Raw genomic sequence first — 19779 nt, 5'->3', positions numbered from 1 at the left:
CCATGCAAACACAGAACCCCTCCATTTGCTTAGAAATTAAAAAAACAATAATTAATTTCCTTTTAAACAATAAACTTTGGGGAGCAACTGACCTTTGGCTAAAGAACAGAAAGTTTGGTCTTGTAACTATTAGAAAAGTATTAGGTCAGTGTTTCAGGACTGGATGCCCTTTTATTTATGGGAGTGACGCACTGATTACCCGAGCTGTGCAAGAGCAGTGATCGTTTGGTCGATAGTGGCCAATGGAAAGTGCTTGCAGCAAGTAGGCCCTCAGCAGCTGCCAGTCCTTTGAGCTAATCTGTCGTCTTGGTATCACTTAACACTCCCTGTCTCTCCCAGCATCTTGCACACTTCATGATGCTCCTGCCCAGGAAGACAAATCACTACAGCTGTGCAGTGCACCTGAGGTCCCTGAAGTGCAGGTGGGCTAGCTCTTCTGTTCTCACCACTGCAATGAAGGGCTGCAATACAAAAGAAATGCAACTCTGGGCCCCATCAGTCCATCCTTTTCAGAAATTTGTAAGTGGAAAGGCTGCTAAAAGCAGGCTTATAGCAAAGGATGGAGGGCCTTGTTGGCAGGTTGTATAGCAGGCACACTGCTTTGGGTGTACATCTTCAGAGATAAGAAAATATGGAGCAAGAGCAGAAGCCCCCACCAGAAGGAACTGTCTCCTGCTAGTTTTTTAGCCTGCTACGTTCCTGGCTGACACAATAGGCAAGAGACTGGCAGCTGTAGAAAAAATGTGAGCTTCGGGTCATTTTCCCGCTTAGTCCCAGACAAGGCTGCAGCACTGCTGGTCACGCTGCTGGTCTCTGCTTGTTTTTAGGGAGATGCTGGGGGGGATGTCCAATTTCTGCCTCAGGGTGCTCTCCTCTGACTTGTTTTTGAGCATGCAAACTCCAAGCTGTACAGACTGAGAAGGAGACTCCTCATACGTTACTCCCACAAAATTCCTACAGTGCCATTTGGTCTGCTGTTTTTTTCAGTGAGATACTGAAATGACAGGGTTTGCAAAGGGGAGGTGGAGAGGAGAATAGCTTGCCTCTTGGTAGAGGTCTCTCTGTCTGTGGGCTGTGATGTTTCAGTTGTGTGCCTGCATTAAGTGCAATAATATGTGCAGCTTGAATCTATTATAAATGTATTTACAGAAAGAGAGTCTTCTTCCTTGATTATTTCTGATTTTTAAAGCAGATGTGGGAGGTAGCATTGTGCTGGCCCTGAGCATGAACTGCGCTGGTTTCTGACAAAAAAGGGGCATGTGAAAAGGAAGGATGTTGGCAAGTTTGCATTCACTGCGGCAGAGAATTATACCCACATTCACTGCTGTAAAACACATGGGAACAAAGGAAACTAAACTTGATATTAATCAAAATATTTCTAGGGACTTTTTCTCTGGTTGTATGTGGGAGATGGTGTTGAATTCTAATCGAGATAGATTTCAAGTTCTCAAATCTTTTAACGAATGTGAGACAAGAGTTAAGCATCTGGGAGGAGAATCTTCTTTACTTGACCATTGCTTGTAGTGTTCTAGTTCCTAACAGTGCTAGTCCATGGCCAGATAACTACAAAACGAAAATTGAAAATTGTTTAAGCTGACTAAAATACAAAAGCTAAGTGAAATGCATCGATGTAAAATACAAGTTAAATCTTCCCCATAAATGTAAAGCCTGTAATAATTTGTAGTCCTTACGCTTTCCTGAATAATAATAATAATAAGCTGTAATCAGGTATCAACTTGTTGTCTTTATGTATTTCTTGTACTTGATAGTTTGCCATCAGAGATACAGTGTAACAGAATTTGAGAGGTGGCAGAAGAACATCAGTAAACTGAGTAGCTGGCTATTTTTTTTTCTTTAAACATAGACTCCTGCATAGTGCTCTCAGTACAGCAACATCCAGACAAGCCCAGGAGAGGCAGCTGATGCTGGAGAAATAATGGCGTTTCTCAGCGTACATCCTCGGCTGAGCTCTGCAGGCACAGCTGCGTTGCTATCAGCAGTCACCGTGCTGCAGGTTAATCACGGCTGGCAGTCAGTATCACGCACTTACCCTGCTCTGCGCTACCTCTGGTGTTAGCGGCCGTGTCGCTACGGTGGGAAAGTCATTCCATTTCTGTGCTTCAGAGGCAGACCAAATCATAGGTTGTTGTTAGCTGGTGGGGCAGCAGCACAGTTATGAGGACTCTAGAGATCTCGGTTCAGTTTCCTACTGATTACCCTAAGGGGTTGAATTCGTCTTTGGTTCTTGAACTGGAAAGCGTGCCAAAAGGCCAGTCTTCTGCCTTAAGGAGGCATCAGTTCCCATTAGTGCTTGCACATGCTCCTCCAGGGTGCTGACCTGCTCTTAAAAGCCCCCAGCGGTACAGCTTCTGCAGCCTCCCCAGGCAATCTGCTCTGTTGCTGAATTGCCCTTATCTTTAGAGCTTTTTTTCTAATGTTTGACCTAAGTTTCAAAACAGGAAAAATCAAATCCTTACTATTTGTCCTATCCTCAGTGGACCTGGAAGCTGGAATGTTTATTTCTGCTTAGCAGGAGCCTTTTACGTATTTGAAACCTATTACCTCTCCCAAGACCTTGTACTTCTGTCTCAAATGATTTAAATAATATTTCAGTCTTTTTTCATAGGTCCAGTTGTTCTCCTGCAGTTTCTCAGCACTTTTATTGCAGTGCCCCAGGTGAACTAACTCTGGTTGAGGCCATACCTCACATATCTCAGCCTGTTTCCTCTCTCTCTTCAGAGAATAATACCACTTTATCTCACCGGCATGCTGCAGTGAAGACTGAGAGACGTTCATATTCATTCTTGACTTGTCCCCATCACAATTATCGGGAAGAGGTTGGAAAGCCATGAGAACGATTCACTCTAATCCTTCTTTTGTCTCTAGTATTAATCCTTGCTATGACTTTTTGCACTTTTTTATTCTGTATATATATTAGAAGTTTCCCTAGAAGATCAGGACAAGAAGTAAAGTGGTCTGAGGTCTTGCTCTGCCTAACGCAAACCTTATTATCGTCCAGATAATATTTCTTTCTTTCAGCAGAGAGAATAAACTGGATATGTTTGAGGGATATATGGGAGAAGCAAGGATCATATCCCTTCTCTGAGTTGTAGAGAGCACAAACTTGAGGTCACCTTCAGCTGCTGCCGTGAGAACCAGCCACTGATGACCTGGAGTGCAACCTCTCCTGCTAGCCTGAGAAACCTTTCCTTCCCAGCCTGATGGAACATTCTGCCAAAAGCTGAGATACTTGGCAATGCTCAGATAAAAAATGGTGGCTGGACAAGTACTGGCCAGGAGGCTCTGCTGTAAGGCCAAGTTTGGGCAACAGTTCTCAGCTCCTTAAGGCGAAGGAGGACAAGTAAGGCCCGTGATGTTCCCATCTGATTTCCCGTTCCTTCTGTCGTTTCCCTTCTGTAATGCTGGCTGTTTTCCCTTGTGGCTGTTAATCTCTAGAAGGGTCCTGACAAACTTTCACTTACTGTGGTCTGTTGGGCTGCAAATGAGGCAGAATGTTATGACTGATTCACATCACAAGTTCTGCAGGAAAACTAGCAGCTCGATGCTCCCATTAGTGCTGAAGAGCTGATTTGGGATTATGGTGTGTTTGGGGGGAGGGAGCTGTTGTTGCTCTTTCTTTTGGGAGCTTCCACTCCTGTACACCCTCTTTGGTTTCAGGTTTTGTCTTGGTCTTTGGAGAATCCTTTTCCCATAAAATCTCCAGTGTGTATGTGGGAGTCCTGAAACACACTCAATCTCATGTGGAGCAGCTTCTGATCTTACAGCATAAGCACTCTGTAAATAGCAATCTCAGTTTTCACAATATTATGCAACAGCGATGTTCGCTTTCCAAACACCTCTAGCTAGCCTGGGCTTTTGCCATTGCATTTCAAGAGCTGTTAGTAACAGATTATACTTGCAACACCTAAAATAGTATTTGGGGGAAATCACAGTCCTCCTACATTAGGCTGTCAGGGCCTCCATGCTCCAAAAATTCTGTCTGGAAGGAGGTTTGGGAGACACCATGGAGCAGAAGTTACAGACACGCATGGGAAATTGCCTTTCTGCACTTGTACAGGGCAGCAGTGGTATGGCATGTGTAACGTGCCTCCTTTGGGACTGGGCATCTTTCACTCTACGCTCTTTCACAGCAAAACATTTGCATTTGAGAAATGTGCCAGCATTTATTTTTTCTATCTTTTCGTTTTTGCCTTAGGATAGTTCCTCCTCTTAATTACACTGATGTAATTTCAGTGCCTCCTCTGGAGTTTCTCTCAGGTAATATGCAGTTGTTGTACGTTCAGGAACTGTATTTATTGAGAGTGGTTTTGGTCAAGTGTATCAGAGGTCTAAGTACTTTCTAGGCCTCTGGTGAACCTACCTCTCATTAGCAGAGATCACTACTTACCCCAGAGACCTGCTAACAGTAGCGCTCTTTGTGACTACTAACATCACCAAATGTTAGAAGGGTGTAATTATATTAATTATGTTGCTATAGCAATGTGGTTCTTTATTAAAAATTGCTGAGCGAGACACCTGGTGAGTGATGAGGATAGCTTAGAAAACAGGAGTTGAAATACGAGCTTTTCTGTCTGCTGGCAAATGATGGCATCCTGTTACATGAAAAGGAAGAATAATAATTTGCTGATGTTAAACACTCAAGTGTTTAGAAGGATGCTATATGTTGTATAGAGCTTTGAAGAGTCTGCCAGAAGCAATAAAAGTAAAATTTAATTTATTGTACCCACCATCTTCAAATGAGAGGGGTCAAAAGTTCTCTGCAAGTCATTTAGCTGATGTGGTCTCTGATAGTTAGGTTCATTAATCATGCATCATTTGTTTTCTGACTTTTGATTTGATGTCAAGAGATGCTCTGTTCACTGTTCACAGTCTTATTAGCTACATGTAATTTAAAAGCTTTCGTAATGCTTTTTTAGGAAGAGAGCTGAGGTCATAGTATTTGGTCCTGTTCTTATGCTAAGTTAATATACCATGAGAAACCCTTTTTCCATTGCAGCTTGATTACAGACCTCAACAGAAAGTCAGTATGTTGAGCTGGCCCATTGGCTCAAGAGCATAAATATTGATACATCTAGGGAAAAAAAAATTGCTTGGATGTGGTAAGAATCTATCACTTATATATTCTGGAGATGCAAAGTGGAGCACTCAAAACCAAGACCTGAATTCATCAGTATCAAAATGGAGTAGCTTTATTTGCAGAGTTTCTGTTGCAGAGTAACTTGATATTAATAAGTCAAACAGGAGTAATTCGATCTGAGCTGTAATGTACGTTCAGTGCCTTCGAGAGATTCCAGCTGAGCAGACGTGCTACAGTTAACTAGGGATGAAGCATTGCAGTGAGTGGTCTGATTTCCTTGATTTACTGATTTACTTGCAAGGCTCGCAGAGTACTTGGGCTCCGTTTGTTGGACAGGGCATTACTGATTCGTGCAGTTTTTGGAGTCTATTCTGCAATTACTTGCACACTTCAATCTTCTCTACCTGCTAAGCTGAGTTGTGTTACATCAGGACACCTGATTTCCCAGTAACGCTACCTACCTAGTTCTGCTTTTGTTATGAACGATAGGTGTGCTTGTGCACCACGGTGATGGTCGTTGTGCACTCATATACAACGTGTGTCTCTCTCTGTGCCCATGAAACATGCTTGTGTGCTGGTTGTGTGCAGACACACAATTGCTGCTTATCGTGACAGATTGGGCCGTCTGCCATAAGTATGGTCATAACATTTTTTTTACTTCAAATGAAAAATCTTATGTCAGGTGTAGGATTGGGCCCAGGCCCACCAGTTAACCTGCTGTCAGGGAGCAGAACTTCTGGGTGCAGGTAGGCCTAGAGAGCCTGGTCATAGCAATCCCTTCCTTCCCAGTGGGCTGGCAGGATGAGGTAACACAAGCCATTTTCCTTTTCTTTATGGCAGGCTGTTCTTTCAGATTCAAACCATAGCATTTGCATGAGCTAGGAAGTGGAATGACTCCTTTTGCAAGCACAAGGACCAGTAAATTGGTGAAGCTGTCCTTATACTGGTGTTCATAAAATGAGACGCTCTTTGGGCTCTTGAAAGCAAGTGTATAAAATCAAATTTGTATCAGTGAATCAGCCGGGAGATCACTTGCTTGTAGAACCTGATGACGTGTAGCATGCTTTAGGAGCTAACAAGCAAATGAAGGGAAACCTGTCACTTGTGTTGCTCCTTTTTTAGGTGACTCTGGTTCACTGACATCCTGGAAGTAACTGAGGTTTGGCTGAGCTGCTCCTGAAAGCTGTTTAAAACAAAGTAATCTGTCTCATAAATTGACCAACATCGCTAATATAATAAAAATGATCTTTAAAGCAACTCTTCTTCAGGGAAGACTGGCATGCTTTAGTTTCACTTGAGCAACCTGTGCTGTGTATGAAAACCTGTCTGTTGACAGGTACAAGCTGTGCCAGTGTGAATTGATGCAGCACCACACAGCAAAGCTCTGCTCACTTTTGATTGCTCATGTGTGTCCTTAGCACATATCTAGTTCAAATATCAGTGCAGAAGAGGCTGTTGCATAAATAGCAGCAAAAAGATGATGCTGATAGCTTCTGTGGTCTTTGCTGCTCTACTGAGCATTTCTGGGAGGTTGGTTTCCCCCTCCCCAAAGTAGTCTTTTCTTTAAAAATCACGGAAATACAGTGTGCTAAATGTTTCCCCTAAAAGGAAGATTGCACATGCACGTTACTGATAGACTTGTTTACAGGATGTGAGTCTTGGAAGGGTTTCCCAATGCCCACTCGCTTTGTTACACTGAGATAGGTGTTAGCACCCAGGGAATGGAAGAGGAGGAAAGTGCATGTGGATCGTAGCTCACCTGTCTTGGATGTGCAGCTTTGTCAAACCATTGCAAGTGTACTTGCAGTATGTTCTCAGGAGAGAGGAAACCATTTCACTTGTTGGAGAAAGTTCTGGAGGAGAAGGCAACATTTGCTGTTTGCAGAACAAGTCAAAAAGGTTCCTCCCAGTAAGGCGCATACATGCTGCATGTTTTGGCTTTTAAAAACTCCCTGCTGAGGCTGTCACACCACAGAGAACAGGGTCTAGAGCTCTTCCAGCAGAAACACCCTGAATTACATGTTCCTATTAGCTCCTTTTCAGCAGAGGAATGAACTAACCTGCAGTGGAGCATGACTGTAATATAAGCATGTCTTTTCTTTTAAACGACTGAGAAAACAGTTTTGTGGCCACAGAATTAGTAATAATGAAATAACAATAAAGACTTCGGCTTATTAAAACAACTAAAAGAAGTTCACTTTTTCCTTTGCGTTTGGAGGAAAACTCGTTTTACAAGTATGTTTAAGGCAAACTTTCAAAAATAGTGGTAGAGCTTTAAACCTTACAAAATGTAAAAGCTAAAATGAAGTTCACTGCATCTGTTCTGGGAAATGGCAGCTTGGGCTATGACTGGTTAGAAAGAGGGTTCCGGGCGTATGTTCCTTTTGCTTTGTACACACCCTGCAACCATAGTTCAAAACCATTAAGTACGAGATAAGTGAATGTGCTTCCACACCTTTAACAAAAAATGCCAGCAAAGTAATACCAGACTACAATAAAACATTTGTGTCTTACTGTAAAGCTATTTCCCTCTCACCCCTGTACTATTTGGCATGTGCCTGGCCAACGTTATAACCCTTAGTAAATCTTTGTTGTGCAGGTATTTCAGAGTACTTGGAGCAGAAAACACCTGCACAGAACATCAACAGAAGGGTTATTGGTGTTACTTCTTGAAAGCTCATTAGATTTTTATTTATTTATTTATTACTTTGTAAGGTTTATAAAATAAATGCTGGTTTTCTGTTTTACCTTATTTATTGAAGCAGATTAAATTTAATTATTTCATGGTAGGTTAAAGACCTGAAATAGTCCAAAATTTTTGTTTTCATGCTTATACTTCTAAATGCGTCGGATCCAGGTTTTTTTCCGTATCCTTTATGCTACTGCCGAATTCCAAAACGTCCTGGGTTTTCTGTGCCTCTCCTGGTGCTCTCCCCTGTATCACACAGCAGCACACGGAGCCTGGTAAGGGAGAGGAGAGGACAGAGGGCAGGGAAGTGAATCTCCTGCCCTCCGTCTGCACCATACAGTGGGGCACGGTACAGGGATGCCCGCAATAGTGCTGCCCACCTCTGCTGGCATCCAAAAGCTGCACAGGGTGGTGGTGGGCCCAGCCCAGCTCTGCAGAAAAGAAGGTTAAAAGGAAATGAGAGGGATATTGCAGTGCCCTGTGACATGCAGGGGGACAGTAAATTCCTCCACAGAAGGGAGAAAGCAGGGCTGGTTGAGGGGAGGGATGGAGGTGAAGAGCACGCGGGCTTGGGTGACGCAGAAGAAATGGAAATGTTCCTGCTGGCTTGCTGTGACCTCCCATCGGGGAAGGAGCTGGGGGCACGGAGGGGTCGGTTGGGTCTCTTTCCCCTTGTAGACTTTGTAAGCTGCCTACTGAATCTGCAGCTTTATTGGCTCTGTATTATGTAGCTTCTGCTGATCTTTTTATCTGCAGTAGCCTTTTTTTTCTGGTGGAACAGTTGCCATGCAGTCTGCAATTTACATGAATGCTAAACAGAATGACACAAAAATGAAGTGGTGTTGCTGTAACAAAACCTATTAATAGCTTCGCAGAGAGGCAGTGACGCATCTCAGATATAACACTTGGAATTAAAGCTGAGGAGAAGATTTCTCTTTGCAGACCAAGTTTTCCCAAAATGAGCAGTGAGTTTAAGTGCTCAGCTAGAGATACTTCCAACAGGCTGTGATTTTGCAGATAAACTTTCTCAAAATCAGCCTTGCTTGACACATCTCTCAGACTCGCAGCCCCCGGGCCCATCTGCTCCCCCTGCCCCAGCAGGGCCACCCCGAGCAGGAGGCCCAGGCCCGTGTCCCAGCGGCTTTGGGGGACCTCCAAGGAGGAGACTCCACAGCCTCTGTGGGCAACCTGGGCCAGGGCTCTGGCACCCACACAGCACAGAAGTGCCTCCTGGTGCTCAGAGGGAGCCTCCTGTGCTCTGGTTTGTGCCCACTGTCTCTCATGCCTATCTCAGCTTGGGCTTACCAAATCCAAAGAAAACACCTCTAACCACAGTTACAAACCTTGGCCGAACGGCTATGTTCAAAGCACTGCTGAGCACTCTCAGAGTATAGCCTCTCTTTCCTTGATAAATGCTTATTTGATAACTGTCGTTTGAAAACAAGAACACTTCTAGTGATTTTCTGAAATGAAATTGTGGCTGCGAGGGGCGGTTGCGGGTGTCCCGCTGCCCTTTGTGCGCGTGGATGCGGCCTGCCTCCCCGGGTGCCTCCCCTTCCGGGGCGATGGGGACGTGGTGTGCTGTATCACCGTAGCACCTGGCAGCGCTGTGCTGCCAGAGGTGCTTCTGTCACCTTACTTCAGCCATCCCCCACCACTCCGACCTGCAACTCGGCCTTCCTCTGAGAGAAAGGGAGCTGAGGATCTTCACGTGGGGTTTTGCAAATTACACCATTTTAAAATGCCACGCCCGTCACAGCCTAAAACAAGTGATGCGCTTATCTTTCAGGTGTTGACCTGCTGCAAGAGCGATGCCCCTAAGTTGAGATTATTAAGACTAAATTGTCATTGATACTGTGCTGTGTGAAGGCTTGCAGGTGCTTGATGATAAAAGTCATAGGGCTGTCAGATGGTTAGTTCAGTCCAGCACTTAGTCACAGTGCACAGAGCTAGCTCTTGCTGGGCACCTCAGTAAAGCCATCAAGTCTGTACTTCCTCAGTTGCAAATGTGCAATTATCCCCTAATCCCCTTAATGGAACATATACATATTCCAAATGGATGCTTACCATTACCAAAATGGTGCTTACTGACACTTCCTGATCACATCAGCCTGGTGGCATGGGTAGGCCATGTCCCCAGCTTCCCTTTTGCATGGCGGTGAGCAAAGCACGTTCTGTTCTGTTCCGCTTCTCCAAAGCACATCCTTCACTTTCCTTCTTTCTGCCTCTCAGGCGTGTAGGGAGACCAGGGCTGGGAGGGACCAGATTGCTCGGCAGTGCCTCGCTGTCACTCCGGCCTTCAGCACCGGGCTGGTGCTGGTTTGTGGGGACTGCTGTGTGCACATGCTAGCATAGGTAACCCTGTACTGGGATATAGGCCTGTCTCTTTGTTTTGTACATCCAGCACTCCCCTGAGCTAAAAGGCTATTTGTGCCCTATCTATCTGTTTCTAATCAATGTAGAGTGCTCCTTTCTGGCCTTCCCACACACCCCAATTTGGGTGGAGAGAACAAGCTTGGAGAATCAAAAGGTGTTGCCATGACTTTGTGGCTGGGCAGTGACACTTGCCTGGGTCAGGGGTTAGAGCTTTGTAGATTTCGGATGACCAAAGTTGAAAGAGCTGCTTTTCCAGATCTGCTGGCTGAACTCCACAGATATCGTGTCACTCTCCTGTTTTATTCGAAAGGCTGTATCCTGACGTGTTGGTAAAGATGATATGTAAAGCTGCTCTCTCTCTTACGAACTATGCCTAAACACTGCATTGTGGTATAGTTGCTTCAGAAATGGGAACCGAGCATGTTACTGATGAAGTTCAGGAGGTTTTTGCCTTTTAGCTTTGTTACAGATACAAAGTTTATTGTGATATCCCCATTATATACATGGATAAAGAACAGCAACCCAGGCACAGGACAGAGTGAAAGTTGTGTTGCTGTTTTTGACCAGGGTTTCAGAGCTGTAGTGAGAGATGCCGGATTCACGTGAGATTTTCAGTTTATTTTAAACATACCTATTTTCCTTTCTGAGGCACTTATATTTTCCAGGCAGTGTTCTTTGAGCTATTGCAGAACATTGCAATACCGTTTACCAGTGGACTCCATGAAGCTTTTTGGTTGTTACTGGTGGTGAGCCTTCGCTGCGTAGGAGTGGGGCATTCACAGCAAAGGCTTGCTCAAGGTGTATTGGCAGACTTACCAGTGGAGATGGAAACATGTGCTCTTAGTCCTCATGTCTTTTACAGTAGGATTTGCCTCTGTTTTTCTAGGCTTGCGTTGTCGTTTCACTTTTTTTTTTAAAGCTACCTCACTGGTAATAGTTTTATTTCACACTTGTCAAAGATGAGATATTTGGTTCACTTCAGACAGCGCAATGTAATTGGTCTCATCTGTCAAGTGTTCTCAGTCAGATAAGGTATGGATATTTATTCTGAAGGAGAACACAAAAAATATGGTCTGTACTCAGGTTTTCATTATTTCCTACAGGACACAGATATATCAGTCAAGCTGCAGCTAAAATTGATGTGGATTTTGATTATGATGGACCTCTAATGAAGACAGAAGTTCCTGGACCACGATCTAGAGTAAGTTCTCAAAGTATAATGGCTTGTATATTTTTTTCTTTAGCTGTGTCTAACTTACTAGAGAACAAATTTAATTCCAAACTTTAAATCCAATATGAATAAATATCATTTTACAACAGTCTATGCCCACTTTTATCAAGATGCTGAGAGTGAAAAGCTAGGAAGGGGGGAAGCCTGTCTTGCCCCTCTCTCAGAGAGACATCTAAATTTCTCCTGAATTTCAACTGTCAACTTCCTATTTGAAGTTACTGAGAGCAAAAGAGCATCAATTTGCTGAAACTTCTCATCTACCTGGTGTAGGGACGTGGCTACTTGTCCTCCTGCTGAAACAGAGCAACCTAGTTGACTTTATGATGTAAATAATGCTTTGGTTTTGAAATGAATCAAAAGTTTCAGTTTGCTGGACAATTTTACTCTGACAGAGTCAGTGTTTGTATGGAAACTGTTCAATTAGCACAGGAAAGCTAATAAGCTTTAGAGCTAAAGCATTTAAAATGCTTTCAGTGTCAAAATAATTGTTTTTCAATAATTTCCATATTGCCTCCTTCACAAGTTCTCTGCAAAACACAGGAATTTGGATGGAACACAAATACAATTGGCATAGCTAATCTTGATGTTAAGAAACTAATTTTTAATTTTTTTTAAGCTGTATTTCTAGAACCAATGTGCCAGCATCACGTCTGCATATGTTTTGTACATATGTCATTTGTCTCTTATCTTCTCAGTTTGGTTGATCAGTATAGGAGAGGCAGCTTTTCCTTTCTGAAGATTTACAATTAAACAGTGTGTGCAGCCCATGCAGCTCAACATGCCACAGAAGCAATTTAACTGTGGTATGTGCAAGATACACTGTGAAAGTTCATGTGGCAAGTGCAGTTGCGTGGGAAGCATCTAAGATTGCAAGTTTTGCACACAATTTACGTGCTCATATAAAAGAAACATGTTTTTCTTCAGTGTTTGGTAATTACATACCTGGGGCTGATTTATTTTTTTTTTTATTTTTTATCTGCAGGAATTAATGAAACAGCTGAATGGAATTCAGGTAATTTGTCAAATTTTCTGAGTTTGGGCAGGTATCAATCTGGTGATTTCAGAACTTGTTTTAAAATCTTGTTTTGTATGTTTAATTCCATTCAAAAAATAAGGTGGAGGACTGAATTTGGGTTTGAATGCTAAGACATGGTATATGGTGGACATGGTATATGTGTGCATTTGAATAAAATCTAGTCTATTTTGTATACAGCAGAATGGTTTTGCTAGAATCAGTGATTTCTCTGTAATTACTTAAACAGTTTATGTGCTTTTTGAGTTGTTATGAAGTGGCCAGTGAGAACACATGTATATTTGGTCTTAAAAGTATGCCAACCTAAGTGTATATTGCCTTCGCAGGACAAGCAGTTCCTCAAAGTGCATGTTTGCCCTTAACTTCCTTCACAAACTACTGAAAATAAGGTTTCATATAAAAATACAGGCTGACAGCCTTTTTTTGTTATAACTGCAAGCATCATGTGGGGGTTCACTGGGTGAAGAAGACTAAGTTATATTCTCAGATCTGAAACTACCTAGTTATTGAGGATTGGCAGAATTATTTTGTTCACTCAGTTGTTCAGTCATTATATATTATTTAGCTGATAGATGTTAGAAAAGTGCATTTTTCTGCCTCCTTTTTTCGTTATAAAAGATGATTCTTAACAGTCTCTATAAAAATAGCTCTACAGTTAATTCCCATGGGATGGATATAATGTGTCTTTATATTTTATCACTAGATATTTTTATCGGATTTTGCTGTTTCTTCCTCCACACTGCTGCTACTTAAAGCTTTCATTGTTTGTTTTTTCTTTAAGAATGCGGAAGCTGTACACTTTTTTTGCAATTATGAAGAGAGCCGAGGGAACTACCTAGTAGATGTAGATGGCAATCGCATGCTGGATCTCTACTCTCAGATTTCATCCATCCCAATAGGTAGGAAACAGCTATACCAACACTTTGCTTTGTTCTCAAGCTATTGTTTTCTTCTCTCAGCCACTACCAAAGAACTTGGTTGATTAACAACAACAAAACACAAAGCTGACATAATTTACGTCTTGTTGCAATCAGGGTATAACACTGCTATGTAATATGCAGCGATACTTTTTAGTAGCTGGGGAAATGGGGTTAAAAATTCAGTACTTATTGCTCACTTGGAGCACAGAGTGGTATCTGGAAGAAGCTCTAATACTAATTTTAATTTGTATATGCAATTCCACAATTTAGGCTGTCTGTGCTTGGATTTGTATGCCTTGTGATTCTATAATAGTTTGCTACTTTTTTTAAACATTAATATAACAAACATAACTTAAAAATTTTAACATTAAAACATGTTTTGCACTTTAGTTAACATACTTGTCTCAAAAGAACTGAAAAAAGAAGCTGGCTATGTGGAAGCCAGTAAGGTGAAACAACCTCATCCTGTGGTACTGAGTTCAAGCAAAGGTGGGGTGGCAGGCTAACTGGGCTCAGGGACCAGACAAGAGACTTGTCAAGTACTTGGGAAAGTTGCTTGATTTTTGTGGAGCATTTCAAGAAAAAAACGCGGGCAGAGATGTAGGCCCCAGCTGCAAGGAATAAAGGTGTTGATAGGTGTTTAGTTTGTTTGTTGCTTTTCTATGGTTCTTCTCAGTTGCTTAACAGTAGCAACTGTTCTGCAGAAGCAAAAAGAGCAGAACTGTTGTAGTTTAAAAAGTAGATATTATACTATGAATAGAAGCAATGATGACTCAAAAGCATCCCTGCGGGCCTCCCATTTGGGAAGGAGAATTTAGTGATGTTCAGGTCATTTTTGTTATCTAAGACCTTGAGATTGCAATGGGTTTTCAACTATCCCAATCTTCTTTGCAAACAGTTAATATTTTTGCTGTCATGTAGTACTCTAAGAAATGTGCAATAATTTCAGAACTCTTTAATGTTTGTAGCTAATTTTCATCAACACAGTTTCTAGATATTTTTCCCCTTTAGAGAATACAGTGAGAAAATTTTGTCAGTGCTAATGTAGAAACAGGAATGAGACAAAGAAGTGTGATGCTTGTATGCCAGTCCTCATCTAAATGGCATTGAATTTTAGGGATCTAGGAAAAGAAGTGTGTTTAGTTTTGAGGACCTCCCATTCTTCAGACAAGAAAAGATGTTTTGGAAAAAACTCATCTGTAATCAGCTAGTCAAAGGCAAATCAGTGCATACACCAAAAGAATGAAATGAAGGTTGTATAGACAATGCACTGAGATTTTCTGATGTTTTAGTTTATGATGATACAAGCATACCTCTTTTAATACAGTTTTTGTGTATAAAATATTTGAGCACTAGTATTATTTTAAGTGAACTTTATTACTAATATGTAAAGGTATCTGTTTAATGGCTTGCAAGTATCAGGGTGTCCAGTGGGCAGTTCCTGTAAAGGAGCTGACTTGTGATAAGCAGTGTCTAGAGCCAGTAGCTTTAGAACCCCTTTCTCCCTCCAGCCCAGGTCTTTCAGTTGTCCATTTTTTACTTATTTCAGTAAAGCTCACAGAGTATTGGGAGCACTGGCATTAGCTAAGAGAGAAAACAAATCAAAAAAAAAATTGTGCTGGGTACACATAAAAGCTCTGTCTCCTTACTTTTATAATGAAAAATAGTTGGGATCTGTAGTCCTTTCACATGGACAAATATCTTCTTAAGAGGTTAGAAAATGGGTCAGCAGTGCTCATGTTCTTGCATCCACGAGAGGAAAGAAATATTTTCCTAATGGGCAAAACTTGTTAGAAATATGTTCAGCTATTTCTTATTCAGCTATTTATTAATAGCTGAACAACTCAGTGTTTAAGCATCCTAAATGCCATGTAACCTTTTCTGACATTTTTAGCATAACGGTAAGTTAAAGCAGCTGATGGCTAATGCTTTTTTTGTTTCTTTATTTTATTTTTTAATTTTTCTCCTCTTGTCTAAATTATAGTTAGCAACAGCTGTTTGTTAATAGGATCTGTTTTAGGACCAGAGTCATCATTGTAATATGTAATATTAATAATCTGCAATAATGCCTGATTTGGTTAAGATTATCTTTAAATAAATTATTTTTAACATCTGTAGCATTATTAGATTTGCTCTTAATATCATCTGTGACCAGAACTGAACTGAGATCTATTAACTCTCTTGAGATAGGTATACTCGTCCTGTGATGTGATAGCTGAGGCTTCTGCAGTTTTCTCTGCCTGGCTGAAATTTATGACATGGACATGACAGACTCCAGTACATATAGCTGATCTTCAACTAAGCCATCTAGTTCCTCCTTCTTGAGGACAAGCTTTTTTTTTGCCCTTTTTTTTTTTTTCAGGTGACACGTTCCTCAGTCACCTAAGAATTATAGTACAGTGCTTTATATGGCTTCCCAGGTAGTGGGTCTGTGATGTGCAGCAACAAGTAAATGCAAACATAATACTTACAGGCTGACCTAAATCTGACTGAACACACAGAATTATTTTAAGTTGAATGGAATGACAAGACAGACTATGTGAAGCTGCAGAGGCCACTAATAATGTCCCTCTTGGTGACAGAGGTTCTAGACTAGGACACCAAAAGAAAATCATGTTGGGAATTCTGGGTGAGTTGTCGTTCTCAGATCAAGGTGCTTGCTCGTTGCCTGTGCTTATCTCTGCAAGTAAATCCAATAAAATCTTTCATGAATCTGTCAGAACTCCACAAGATTTAATAATGGTTTGGTACACTAGAATATACTTATCAGTAGAGGGTGAGAGGTAATACCTGACTGTGCAGAGAGATAAGAAGTATATAAAAAAAAACTCTAGGCAAAGGTGTTCTGGACTGTTTCATGCTGAAAAAGCAAACAAACAAAAATTAAAAGTCGTTTTTTTGTTTTTTTTCTACCACTTACTTTTTGGGAAATCGTAACACAGCATATTCCTTTCAATCTGTATCTCATCTGTGTAATAGAGTTACAAATCCCATGGAGCCAAATGCAAGACATGTTTACTAGCAAACTGCCTGGAAGAGCAAATGAAATAATCGTCTGTCTTTTTATTGTTGGCAAGGTCTGTTGTTGTTCGGAGAGATTCAGAGAGGTGTGGTTTGGTATTGCTGGCAGCAGCCTGGTGTTCAGTTCAAATGGATTCTTAGGACTTCTTCCATCTCATTAATTTAGCAGGCTGCATTTTTTTTTTTCCTGTTGCAGGCAGGGACACTCATGAGCCTGAGGATATGTTCTTTCCTGCCACATTGATCGAGACACACAGCAACACTGATGAAGTGGGTGCCCTTCTCTCAGAGCCAGCTCTGTCACTTCTTATAGGAAAGTAGTTAGAAGTGGAGTCATAAAGCTACAAACCACTGCTGTCTTAGCCCAAGAGCTTTTTGACTTTGTATACAATAGTTACAGAATAGTTACTTAACCAATTAATTCTTTCTGGTGTTAGTTTTATGAATATAAACCCACATACCAGTTCAGCATCCTCCTACACACTGACCTACTCTTTTAAATAGAGTCAGGGTTCAAGGATTCTCTCTTAATTTACCAGGGCCTATACAAGGATGCACCAGTGGAACAGGGAATGTTAGGAGGAGGAAGAGTGAGGCACTTGGCATGAGATAAGAGAAAGGAAGCAAAAGCATCTTGTGTGGATGGAAATAGATCGGTTATGGGTAGTAGCAGCATCGAATTTGCGTTACATAAGAGGAAATACCAAGGTATCTCCTGTGATTCTGTGAAATACCAAGGTATCTCCTTCAAACTCTCCCGTTCTTCATTCAAACTTACCACCACCAGCAGAATCTCACATTTTTACAAGCAGTTTTAGAATTAATGGTTAAGCTTTCTAGGCAATGGCAGTTATTTATAACAAACTTAAGTAAAGTTTAATTTGGAGATTTCTGAAACATTAATACACGCTCTCAAAGGTGCTCTCAGCTGTAGCCACAGCGACAGCTCTCAGTGACACAGCTCTCAGCTGGGTCACTCCCTCTAGCTTAAGCATAATTCTTCCCGTGACAGCAGGTGCAATGTGGATTTAGTTGTCTGTGTCCAAATAACCACTTATATTATCTTCCTACTAATATTAACAGTTGGTTGGTTTTTGTTGGTTTTTGTTGTGTTTTTTTTTTTCAGTATGATGTGCAGTTAAAAACAGACTGGATATTTCTTTGTTTTGAACTAAAACATCCAAAGGGAATTTAAAATTTACTTGTTAACATAGTAGCCAAATACTCCGCTGCTCAGACAGGATAATAATGGCTATTGTCATTCAGCTAGAATGAGGAATTCAGGGACATGATATGCTTTTGTAATAAAAAACTGAGCGGTAGGGAAGACGAGGTTTCAAACTGTTTCTACAAGGGAATGTAAAAGATGATGCTAGTCAGTGGCTTTGGCATTTCATAAATTAAAAATCAGGCCTATGATAAATTTTTCTGGGCTCCATTGCTGGTTTTTTGTTTGTTTGTTGTTTGTTTTTGCATCAGGTACATTGGTTTACCTTTAAGTAAGCAATTTTTCCCATAGAGCATAAATTAAGCACCTTTGTCTTGTTAAGTCTGAAGTGCTAACAGATAAAACAACTCCTCGCATCATATTTAAGATTTTTCATTTAATAACTCACTTGATGTTTTAGAAGACAGCTCTAACTGCTACAATAAAAAGCAGCTCATTTTTATTTTCAATCAATTAAAAAAGCTGTTGCTTCTGCCTAGGTACGGTAGGTGATTTTCATTCATTTGTGCACTTTTACTGTCGCTAATTTTCCTTTTTTTTCAAAATACATGGTAATAATTTCAACATTTTGAAATGCAGGGTAAAGTACTGCAAATATAAAAAAAAAAAAAGATTAGTAGAAAGTTGTGGATTTCTGTTTCTTCCTCCATATAAATACATTGACAAATATATTTTCTTTGGAAATAAGTACTGACGATGGCCAGTGCAGGATGAATAAAGACAAATGAGGGAAAGTAAACAGAAGTTAAAAAAAAAAAAAGCATGTTGATGGTTGATATTTGTTATTTCAAAATTGCAAGTGCCACAAAGGGTCTGTTCCTCGCTTACACTGGTCTCAGTCTGCTGTAATCCATCCCTTCGGTGGAGTTGCTTTACATTTGGCCACATGCTGAAGAAAATAGAGCCAGTATTGATTGTTGACGGTGAGGTACTCATGTATTAGGAATTAGAGAATTTAAGTGTCACATAAGAAAGGGAGAAAGATTAAAAAATATATAAAAATAAAAAAAGGAAGCCAAAGGAGAAGGGCAACAAGGAAGTATCGAATAACAGTTCAAGGGGGTGTCACATTCGCAGAGAAGCGGTTAGGAAGTTGCAGCAGTTTTGAGCTCGGTGTCTCACCTGGCCATTGGCAGTAGCTGAGAAATGAGAATTGATCTCTCCAAGGTCTTGATGTGCTGAAAACTAAAGACTTTGTATGGAGAAGACAAGTGCTATTAACTGGAGGGTCCTTTCTTTCCTCTGGAAGGAAAATGCAGACGTTTTCTCTATCAGCTGGGAGAGTTACCCACGGTCCGAAGTGCAGCGTTAGCACTGCTTGCCACCTGGCCTGGGCTACACTCAGCTCGGCGTTCGGTGACAGACAGAGCCTGCACCATCACCCTAAATTCATTCACACTGAGGTCGTAAGAGTTGGATCCTAACATTTTAATACGTTCTCATGAGGAACTCACATTGTGGGAAATGATGTAGAGCTTTAGGTGTTTACAGCTGAAAAAGATACTCCAACATAAACTGTAAGGAAAGCTGGTACTAAAATATGAGTTTCTGAGTTGCCTGTGTGTGGCTGTCCACATACCTCTCCTTGTGGTGCGATTGTTCATGGTCGTGCATAAACATCTGCAGAGTGCAGGAGAGGAGTATGCATCTCCATGGGTGCAAATGGATGTGAGTGTATATACATATGTGTATGTAAGTGAAAGCCCAGATAACGTAAAGGCCAGTACGGGCATGTCTCAGAACAAGTCTGACAGCATCGTGCATAGAGGGGCCCTTCAGATAGCATTACAGAGGACGGCAGCGATGAATGCCATCCTATCGCCACAGATGTCCCGGGGTGCTGTCAGGCCATAGGCAAAATTCTGCTCGAGTCCAGTGCTTGTCCCTGCTGGGTCTGCCTGACATGTGCTCACTGCACGCATCGGCGATGAAATCCATCTCTGAGCGCAGCACCACTGCGTGTCCACCTAGCTCTGCTGAGGGACAAAGAGCCCTGGCAGATATTTTGGTACTGACTTTGTGTCTGAATACGTTATAATGCATTGAAATTAGAATTATTAAATGAGCTTTCTTTGGGAAATCAGTTATTATTTAAAAGAGGGAAAAAAAAGTTTTACAATTAAGAAAAATCCAATCAGCAAAAAAAAACACAGCGGAGAGGAAGGAAAAAAAAGCTGCTGTTG

General features: G+C 41.4%; 1 protein-coding gene across 4 annotated transcripts in view; it reads left to right on the top strand.

The window, feature by feature from the left end:
* Positions 1-19779, top strand: part of ABAT (4-aminobutyrate aminotransferase) — a 60256-nt gene that overhangs the window by 23498 nt on the left and 16979 nt on the right. For all 4 annotated transcript variants that reach the window (XM_083800057.1, XM_083800055.1, XM_083800054.1 and 1 more), the window contains exons 3-5: positions 11267-11364; positions 12377-12406; positions 13209-13326. In XM_083800057.1, coding sequence (XP_083656183.1) covers positions 11267-11364; positions 12377-12406; positions 13209-13326 — 246 coding nt within the window. The remainder of the gene's footprint in view (positions 1-11266; positions 11365-12376; positions 12407-13208; positions 13327-19779) is intronic.

The sequence above is a fragment of the Anser anser genome (genome assembly GCF_964211835.1).
Source record: "Anser anser genome assembly, chromosome: 15".
Taxonomy (NCBI): domain Eukaryota; kingdom Metazoa; phylum Chordata; class Aves; order Anseriformes; family Anatidae; genus Anser; species Anser anser.
The sequence above is the reverse complement of the archived record's forward strand: the minus strand, read 5'-3'. Positions and strand labels throughout refer to the sequence as shown.